General features: G+C 40.9%; 1 protein-coding gene across 2 annotated transcripts in view; it reads right to left on the reverse strand.

The window, feature by feature from the left end:
* The window catches only part of VPS13D (vacuolar protein sorting 13 homolog D), a 111,897-nt gene extending 102,587 nt beyond the window's left edge, over positions 1-9,310 (reverse strand). For both annotated transcript variants that reach the window (XM_075721612.1, XM_075721611.1), the window contains exons 1-10: positions 9,288-9,310; positions 6,189-6,359; positions 5,205-5,282; positions 4,778-4,968; positions 4,409-4,489; positions 2,992-3,108; positions 2,662-2,766; positions 2,149-2,319; positions 1,068-1,168; positions 279-447 (exon numbers count right to left, since the gene is read on the reverse strand). In XM_075721612.1, coding sequence (XP_075577727.1) covers positions 279-447; positions 1,068-1,168; positions 2,149-2,319; positions 2,662-2,766; positions 2,992-3,108; positions 4,409-4,489; positions 4,778-4,968; positions 5,205-5,282; positions 6,189-6,285 — 1,110 coding nt within the window. In that variant the 5' untranslated portion in view covers positions 6,286-6,359; positions 9,288-9,310. The remainder of the gene's footprint in view (positions 1-278; positions 448-1,067; positions 1,169-2,148; positions 2,320-2,661; positions 2,767-2,991; positions 3,109-4,408; positions 4,490-4,777; positions 4,969-5,204; positions 5,283-6,188; positions 6,360-9,287) is intronic.
* Between the last annotated feature and the right edge of the window lie 1,356 nt (positions 9,311-10,666).

Raw genomic sequence — 10,666 nt, forward strand, 5'->3', positions numbered from 1 at the left:
GCTGGTTTTGGTGAAAACCGGTTACAGCTCAAAAAAAAGACAGCTTTTTGCATAGCAAAACAAAAACACAAGAATCCTGCTGCACACACACCTCCCACAAGCCCAGGTTTCAAGTGTTAAAAACTTAGTTGTGGTCAAAAGACAGTCTGTTCAGTGAAAATGGCCTGCAGTAAAACTAAAGATATTTCTAGACTAGAACAGATTTTAAATTCAAGAACATGAAACAAACCAAATATAAGATGATTAATCAACACTGTAGAAAACTCGTATCTAAATACCTGCTCTGCAGTAGATAGTGGTTCCCCCTTCAACTTGCTATAATACATGTCAGTGTAAGACACTGCATCTTGGGCCCGATGTAATGCGAACTCCCAGGTAGAACGCTGTCTCTGCTCCCTGATCTCCGAAAGATTAGCATTCAAAGCAAAGATCCACCATTCTCGGCAGCTGAAACATTTTTAAATTACTGTATTACCCATATTTCAAAAAAAAGAAACAAATGCATGTCAAACTGGTGAAAGGTCCAGGAGACGTTCAGTGAAAAAACAGAGGGCAACTGGTCAGAAAAAAGCATCAGTGTTAGAGACAGTATATATGGGCTAGTTGTACAAATTGTGTAGAACAGTGCTCTGCAAAGTCCCCACCACTTCAGTGGGATTTCGTATAGCTGTTATATATCAGGCATAGACAACAAAATGTTGAGTAACATAGACCTCTGGTCTGAACTGATACCATCTCCCTTATTTATCAATAAAAGAAACTTCATAGGAGCTCCTTCCACAAAGAAAATTTCAGAACACCACAGTGTGCACAGGGAGGTAAAACTTAATTTCAGTTCTTGGCAGCAGCGAAAGAAGGATTTAAAGCCTCAGGCAAGAATAATTTTATTTTAAGTTCAAATTACATCTGAATATTTAAAACTGAATTATGAGGTAGGGGAACAAAACACAAAACTAAAACTCTAATATATGACTGTTATCTACCTTTTTGTATTTGTCTTCATTCTAGTCTCCCTAGTATATTTTTTAATATCATATTAGCAACACCACATATGTAGATATACTTACTTCTCTGTTACTGTAACTTTAGGTCTCCACTTCCTGAATTTAAGCTGTCGTTCCTTTCTAGCCAGTTCCTTTAAAAATCCCATGATCTGCTGATACTGCATCTTTTAGTAAAACAACACACAGATCAATTAGGCAATATTGGAGTGCTTTCCAAAGAAAAAGGGGAGAAAAACCCAAACCAAACAAAAAACCAACCACAGGCTTAGTTTATCTGCACCAATGGTCTGCATATGGCTTCAGAATTACGATTAATGTTAATCATAATTCATAATTTGGTTCTCTAGTGTCACGTGTCTTCTCCCAGTAGCTAGTAGCTCATGTGTGATATTCAATTTATGGGCTTCCTTATAAACACGCAGAATGAAATCTCCTTCCATGTCAGATTATCAACCTAACATCAGCCGCTATTGTACATGCTATAGACTAAAAAAACCCCATATGCATCCCTCCTATTGCTACAATAAACAAACAAGAACGTAATTTTTTTTGCAATTATCAGCTGCAGTAAAATAATTAAATAATTTGGAATTAATTTGGTTTGAAAACAAACAACTTCTTTAGTATATCCCTTTCAGTTGCCTCTCAAACTAAATCTTTAAGTACTAATTTTATGCTACAATAATTGGTACTTAAGCTATTATAAACACTGCCACAGTTTTATGACCCTTACAGGTATTTCACTGTTTGAATCAGCAACTGTTTTCTTAGAGATAGATTAATTCAAGATGGCATTTTACCAGCAGAATCTTCAGCAGCACTGACATACAAACAACAGCTGCAGCACATGGGAATGAAAAAAACCACGCTATGTCAAACTACCAATTTGAATTTGCAGGCATTGTGATAACCCCAACATGAAGAAGTATCCTCGTTAGTCAGCCATTTTGTCAGAAACTGACCATAAGGCAGTGCGCAATACAGCATACAGATATCCAAGCCATCTTGAAGACTAACTAGTTTGGACACCCAACGCAGCCTGACATAGTTAACAGCACAGAGGTCACGATGGCCTCATTTACCCTGCTTCTCAACAGTCTCTGCTTCCGATATTGAGAGTTAAATGAAGATGGTTGGTATTTACCTGTGAAAGCTTCAAGGGTATAGTCTCAAGCTGAATGTCGCACTCAAGCCGCGGAGTCTGGCGTGATCTTAAAGGCTCCTTAGAACAATTTCGCTTAAGAAGAGCAGAGGTGCATACAGGTTCCATGATGTAATTATGATCACGACTTTCCATACTTTTATCCATCGCTTCCTGTGGGTTACAAGCAAATTTATTCTATAAGAAATGAGTGTACAATACTTATTAGGATACATTGGTTTCATATACTACAATACACTTTATTAGCATGCCAGTCCATTAAAAAAACCTCTTAAACATGTTCTCTCTTCAAAGGTAAAACAACGTATTTCACAGCACAGCTTTTCTGGGTTGCACATGTAGCCTACCATTATAGCATGAAACCATAAACTTCTGTTGCTCTTAAAAGCACCAGATCCAATAAATTCTAAATCTATTAGGTCTGCAATATACAAAAGAGACTAACAACAACAACAACAAAATCTCTCTTTCATATGCCAAATCTCTCTCTTGTACCTGTAGCTGACCAGGAGGCAGGTCACCCAATAAAGTGCAGTTGGTATCCCAATAAACACTGAAGTCGGCAACATCCAACTGTTTTTTCCGCATCAGCTTCTCTACCTGAAGTAGAAGAAGTGGAATAAAGTCAAGATCACACACCACATGCCATGTAGTTTTTAGTTCTACATACTCAATAAGCAATATGAAATGCCCAGAATCAATTTATTACAATAACCAGAAGATTATTAAAATGCCACACTTTTTACTAAATATTTACTAGCACCCATAAAATAACAGCATCACATCTTAGCTGCCATGAGTTCTTGTACAAAGAGTTGTACTTACTGGTTCAAATACTGCATTTTGCATTGATACGTTTTTGATGCATATACCAAATGCAAATGGCTGCAAAGGATTTGTGACACCATCTTCAAACCTCAAGTGGACGTCCTGAATTTTTAACTAGACAGAAAAAAAACCATTACTAGAGACAACTATTTACATCATTAGAGTGGACAGCAGTACTATTCATTAATACTGAAGCAATTTAATATTTAATTTCTGCAATTCTCCAACAAATTTCTGGTATTCAGGTCTCATAAAAATCTTATTCCTCACTTCTGTTTTTGTACTCTCTGGTTCTGTCTTCTCCTCAGATACCACTAGTCCCTGCCCTTCTCCCCAAAAAAAACCAACTAGCCACTTTCACAAGACAGTGTACTTTATTTTGCTATCCTACTATTATTCTCCCTTTTAAAGGCAAATGTCTAATTGCCAACCGAAGACTCAAATTTGTTTTATGTACTAGAACCATCAGCATGGGCCAGAATTACAAACTACTAATAACAATACAAGGTGACCCAAACTAATTTCATATTGGTAAAACCTTTGAGAGCACCGAGTTACTCGGAGAATGTGGAATCCAGGACTGAGAAAAGTATAGATACTCTCGCCTTAAGCTCCTGCACCAAATACATTCTTCTCAGACATATCAGGAAAAGCAAGTAGTCTGACGTATCTTGCTTCTAAATTGCCTCTACTGAGTTGAAATGAAGCCAAATAATATACTCAGTCTATTTGCACATAAGCAAAAAGAAGGATAGTCCTCTCATGGAGACAAGCAAACAAACTTTAGCAAGTAGTATGTAGAAAGCTTCTGGTTCTTAAACAGAAATGATTAATGGTGTAAATATTGCTAAAATGTCATTAACTACATCAGGACTTCCAAAGAGAAAAAAGCAACAGAGTGTAACAGCGATAGTTTTGAGTCATTTTGATACTTAGGAGACACATGGCAGATTTTTATTAATAGTAGAAAAAGAGTAATTAAAGAACTTGAGAGACAACACACAGTCAAATAATCAACATCATATATCAGCAGAAACTCTCTAGATTCGTTTCTTTACAAATTACCTTTTTATCAAAACAAATCACACTCTTCCGCTTCATAAACAATTCAGTATTTCGATGGGTTTATAAATAAAAGAATTAAAACGTGGGCAAAACCCATTGGATTTCTTGCAAATTCATTATCCACCTACTGTTGATGTTTTCCCCTTGGTAAAAAAGCAGGATGGAGAAGTGCCCATCAGCACAAGTTTAAGACTGAAGTTATGAAGGTTCAGTCTGAAAAGCAGCTGTCCTCTGCCAAACATCTACATTTGATTTATGTATTTCTTTTCTGAGGACTATACAACGTGAAGCACAGTGGGCACAGGTAATTCTTAACAAGTACGAAAAGCTCTACAATGCAAAGGCTTACTTCTATGTTTTCTACAATTCTTGTGACTACAGATGCAGTAACTGAGTACCAGTAAGATTCCCCTTTCTGTTGTCGTTCTTTCTAAAAGAGAAAATAGGGATAAGCATTAACCACCACTGTAACAACTGGTCAAGAAACAATGTACCTTGTTACACTGAAATTACTGTGAACAGGGAGAAGATAAAAAACCCAGCGGTTTCAGTATCTCCAACATACGTGACAGGGGTGGGGTGGGGCAGAAATTGCACTATATTAGCATGTATGAATCAAACAGTTTCCTGTGCATTTGTTCTCCTTCTTGTTAGGAGACTTAAATGCAATCCATCTACCATAGTGGTTTCTTCACCGTGAAAGACAAGTGTGACTCACTTTCCATTTTTCTTCAAGTGCTAGAAGAAGGGCTTTCTTGTGTTCTCTTTCTTGCAACTTCTCCTTTTCCTCATCAAAATCTTCTTTTTTTTCTGGTGCACCAATTAAGTGCAGTTTTGAGACAGATATCACCCATGGATCCACATGTGGGCGATAAAAAGGTATCTGTAGTGTTATTTTGCCAATGAAACCTAGATATGCAAAACAGATGCTATCAGATTCCTGTGTACACATACTTTATCATCCTTGGGAAATCTGAAAGAAACAGCGGTGTAAGAAACAAACAAGCTAAAATAGAACTGGATTACCTGAAAATCAGGTTACCTCATCTGTTCAAGCTTCTGACTCACAGGTAAAGGTTCTTCTAAAATATGCAATACTTCCTGTTTATAAATATTTCTCCTGCACACACAAGCAAAATACAAACCTGCCTTTACTTCAAATGGTAATTCCAGTTCCTTCAAGGCATCTTTCTTTAGTGGCAAGTTTTCCAATTCAACAGCACCTATACAAAGCAGAAAAAAAGACAAGTCCGTTAAACAAAATTATGTTAAAGAAGGCCAGCTTGAACATTATAAGCCTAAAATGACTAGCATCGTGTTTAAAAAAAACCCAAACAAATAGGATTTCATGAGAACGGCCAACCTACCACTCCAAGTTGTGTTACAATTGCAATGGTTATTTAATATACTTGTTAATTTTCTATAGCCATGTGCTCAAACTAGAAGCAATCTTCTGCAAGGTTTTAGATCTGAACTTTATTGTAACCAAGAAGAAAGCTTCTACTCTTTGTCTTTTCAAAAGAGGTATTTCAAGTATTTTCTCAATATTACAAAAAGCACATATGGAAAAGCTTTGAAGTGATATAAAATATTCTCTCCAAAAATAGCAGATAATAGCATCAAAAGGTAAATTAGAAAGCATTGATTTGAGGACTCTGTAAACAAGACTCACAAACATCACATGATGTAACATGACATAAACCAGAAGCCTTAATTACAGGGGAGTAACTAATAGCACCAAAACATAAGACGACAAGACTACAGAATACTTCCTGCCGCAGTCCCTCAACAGGAAAGTTACTGAACAGTATTTAGAAAAATGACACTCAAATATTATATAAATTAAATGTACTGATAAGATATGCTAAGCATGCTTTCGAAAGTTTCATATGAATTGGTTTAACCATGTTGATAAAAAGCAACAAAGACAGGAACACAAGAGAATTTACTATTCATTGTAAAGTGCTAGCACAAAACTCTCTACTAAAAAGGTTTATATAAACATTAAAGACAGCATTAAGTGATTGCTTCTATTCCACCTTTCAGTTATTACAAAAACATAACGCTTTTTTTTTTTTTTTCTAAAATCACAGTATGAAAACACTACAGAAAATACCACAAAGCCTCACCCTTTAGAAGAGCGACGGAAAGTTGGTCTGTGTTCAGGTTATTGACATATTTGCCCAAATAGGTGTTGAGGACCCAGGCTACCAGTCCTTCCAACATGACTGTCCTAGAAGAGGGCAACTAACGTTTTTCTGTCATTTTCTGTATTTCTGTTCCATAATTGCAGTCTTGCTCTGAAAGAAAAAACATGAAGAAAATGATTGTCTGAAATACAGACTCTCAGCAGAGCTGTCATACTGCTATCACTGTAATTCTTCCTATAATCAATCTAAAAAGCAGTAAAAACACTAAGCTTGATTTCTACCTTAAAAAATGCTTTATGCTATGCCCTTTAAGTCTCAAATCAGAGTTTCATATAGAGCTTTGATAATTACAGACCACTCCCATTTGCAAATTAAGTTCATCTTTCCATCCTTTTTCTAATTAAACACCACATTTTGTTGCAATAATCAAGAAGGCCTATCTACAATCCTCTTCCAGAAAAGGGAAGACTAAAATTCCACATTGATCCGAAGCAGTTTTGCACTGGCCTCCTCAACTTCTGCTGACAGTATTTTCTTCAAGTTGCCAGCATTCTGATTTTGGAAGCCTGGTCTAAAGTAACAGCCCAGGGCCTTCCACTGTATTTTTGTAGGATTCTTATATGGCATCTGTGAAACAACTCACGCTACCCAAACCCCTTTTTATGGAAGAGCGTGTATGTGGGAAGTAATCAGATACAAGTCCCATAAATAGCTCATCAACAGTTACGCTAACAGGTTTTCAAAGTGATAGCATAGATTACTGCATCAAGGAGGGGAAAAAAGCTACATTAGAAAAGCAACACTGGTCATACATATAAGCGTTTCCCTCCGTACTCTTCTCCAACCATTTCTGTTCCAACTTAGGCAATAACCAGAGCATTAAACCCCCTAAGTCCCTGTTCAAGTTTTTAACCAGTGAATTGCAAAACTACTATTAGCTTCTGCAAGGGCAGGATCAAGCATGTCATTACAGTAAGGAAAAAAGCATGCAGGCCATATCTTGTGGTTAGAATGAAGTAAATGTATCAGTTCCGTGTTTAAGAAAAGCCTCCCAACTCCACATACCTCCCTAAACCAGTACACCTAAGATTGAGTGCTACAGAGCAGAAAAGCAAGATACGTCAGACTTATTGATGTCTGACAATAGAAGAAAATGACAACTTCAAGAATTACATTTTATATTTTATATTAAGATTCAGGGTTTCCCTATAATGAGGCTTGCTTGATTTTAGGCAGCCCCCTTTAAGCTTTATTTCTTTATTAACTAACACAGTTAAATAAAATAACCAGAATTAAGCAAATAATGGAAGACTTTTTCTAAAGGCTAAAAACCTAAGCTATGCTGTCATGAAGAATGAAACACAAACATCATAAATAACTGCCGCAAATGGAGGTTTATGAATCCTGCTGATGTTAATTTATCGTGACTGAGTGACTTTACACAGTTTGATTTAGTAGCAGTTTAGAATTTACTTGTGACAAACTGCAGGATTCGACTGTGGTATTTTAATAGCAGCGATGAACAAAGTGATTAGACAACATCGATCAAAACAGCGACTTAGTTACAGACTCGAAGATGGCAAGGTTCACTCTATTACTACATGGAAGTGCATAAAGGAAAATTAAGTTACACTGAGTTAGAATGATTCATAGAGAGATTGTATATACAGGGGATAAGGAGGACCCTCCCGCTGAACCTCCATTTGCGGCAATAACCCAGGGAAGTTACATTCAAATAAAGTATATCTTCACGTTAAACACGTTTAACACATTTTTATCTTTGTAAAATTGCTCAACACTTTTCAGAAACAATACTATTCCACATAATAAAGACCAAGCATTGGTACACATGGGGCCACCACCTTATACTATAGGTTTTTATTCTAATAAAATTGACAAGAAAGCTGAAGTTTAAAGAAAAGCAAATACAGTAATCCTTGTTATGTTACCCTTCAAAAAGTAAGTAAATAAAAAGACATCTACAGGTGTTAGGAGCCAAATCAAAGGAAAGATCTTGAAGAAACATTCAGAAGCACAGAACAGGTTAGCATCCCAGTGACTGAAAACCTCCGGTGCATGAACAATTCCACGCCTTAAGTCGTCATAAGAACTGTAAATAAAGTAAATCACCTCCTTAACCTAAACTTGTAGAGCATAAGTATTAAGAATTAAGTATTTAGGAATCTTTCAAACGTTTTAAGGCTTTTACATTTGTAACTTTGTCCACTGCTGTGCCACTGGAAAGAAAAACACCACACTTATTTCTGTGACAGTGGGTGTATTTTCTTGGCATGCATAGTAAAAGAAGAACAGTAAGCACCTATCAGGATGAGAATCAAGGTCCAAACCAGGACCTCACTCAAAGCTGGCTCACTTCTTCTGGAAAAACATGTAATTTTTCCAGCAGGGAGGGCAAGACAAGCCCTGAAGGAGCGGGGCCTGGGTCAGGTGGCCGGGGCAGCGCAGAAGGCTGCGGGCGAGGAGGGAGGCTGGCATGGTGGTGCCTGGCAGTGCCAGGGAGCAGGGGGCAGTTCACTCCGCGCCCGGTTACACAAAAAGAGGGCGGGGAGGAGCCTTCAGGGCGCTCTCCCTTCTCTCTCCACGCAAGCAAACACACCGTGGGGAGGAGATAGAGGAGACGCGCTGGCACGCAACGCCCGTCGGAGCCGAAGCGAAAGGTCACCTTGCCCAGAGGCGGCCGGAGAGAGCCCTGAGGAAGCCACGGAGCCCCCGGGGGCAAGCGGCCTGCGCCGCGCGGGGAGGGCGCCTGAGGGGCACCTCCAGGCCCGGCCGCGGCGCTGAGGGCGGAGGCGGCCCGCGGAGCCCCGGCGGGGGGGCGCGGTCCCCTCCCCGGCCCCGAGGCGCAGGGACGAGGGGGCTGCGCGGCTGCCCCTCGCCCCCCCGGGGCCGGGCCGGCGGGGCGGAGCCCCGCGAGGGGCGTGCGGCAGGGAGGGGCCCCTCAGGGCCGGGCCCGCGCCGTGCAGCCGCGGTGGCGTTGGGAGCGGAGGCCGGGGCAGGAGGAGCCGACAGCCGGGGCCCGGGGCCGCCGGCCCGCGCCCCCCGCCCGCCGGTACCCACCTGGGCTCCTCGGCGGCGCGGCGGGCTCGGCGGGCCGCTCGCCAATCGATGCCGAGCCAAGCGGCGGCGGCACGCCTGGCTAGGGGAGCGCCGAGCTATGGATGGGCACCTCCCCCCGCCTCTCTGAGGCGGAGCCCGGAGCCGGCCCGGCCGGCGGCGCCATCGGGGCGGTCTCGCTCCGCGCCGCCTGCAGGGGCGCCCGGGGAGGCGGCCCGGGCCCCGCCGGCCTCTGCCCGCCTGCGGCCCGGCGGCGGGGCGAGCCCGGCGGCGGGGCGGGCCCGGCCCCTCAGGAGGAGCCGCTCAGGGCCGCCGCCGCGCCGAGCGAGCGGCAGCAGGCGACGCGACTCGAGCCGTGCGCGGTGGCAGCAGCGCAGGGCCCAGGCGCAGGCTGCAGTGCAGCGGTGCTCGTTAATCGGGCGGCAAGAACAGGAAATAAAGTCGTTTGGAAAGCAGCAGCTTAACCTATGGAATGAAAGAACCCCTTCTAAAAACTAGAATTTTGTTTAATGAAGAGGTCAGGAAACTTGGAAGATACACGTAATTATAAAAATACAGGTTGTTTTTTTTTTTACAAGCAAATGCAAGCACATTTTTACTACTTCAGCATAAAACTTGGGTTTTCCTCCTGCTGTCATACAGCTTCCTAATTTGAAAGCCCAGTAAATTAACTGCTCTAACAGAATCCTCATTTCCAACGTTTTAAAAATTTCAAAAATCTTCCGCTGCTACTTCAATGTAGTCCCAATACTGGGAGCTGACGGACAAGACATGAAAGTACTCAGTACAGTACAAGAGGTCCAAAGCATTGCATAAAATTAGGTTCTTCTCTTGCCTAAACCCTTCAGTCTTGTAATAGTTTCAGTGTGCCCATTTTCAAAGTCTGAACATTACTTTCAAGTACAAGTTTAATACACAGTTGTAAAAGATTTCTTCACAGTAGAAGTAAAGACCTGTTTGGCAGTTCTCGGTTCCAGAAATAATGTTAGCAAACTTCATAGCTTTTGTGGAAGTTTAAAATTTGTATTTTAAAATCTGTATCTCTTCTGTCACTGTACAGTAACTGCTATTGCAAAATATCCTTTTCAGTCTATGGCCTCAGAAGTAACTACCGCGTTTAGTTTCACTTGAGGTAGAATAGAATAGTCCAGTTGGAAGTGCAATGATCATCTAGTCCAACAGTGTGTTTTTACGGCAAAAGAAGAAAAAACTGATGCCTACTGTATGGCTTCACTCAAACGTAATTCAGACACCGCACTGCAAATTCTGGTTGACTACAGATGCCACAATTGCCGGTTAAGTCACATACGTAAAATGTAATTATGGGAAACAGGATCTTAAAAATTGACGTCTGAAACCAAAAGACTCCCACTCAATTCAAG

Source organism: Pelecanus crispus, chromosome 15 (assembly GCF_030463565.1).
Source record: "Pelecanus crispus isolate bPelCri1 chromosome 15, bPelCri1.pri, whole genome shotgun sequence".
Classification (NCBI taxonomy): Eukaryota; Metazoa; Chordata; class Aves; order Pelecaniformes; family Pelecanidae; genus Pelecanus; species Pelecanus crispus.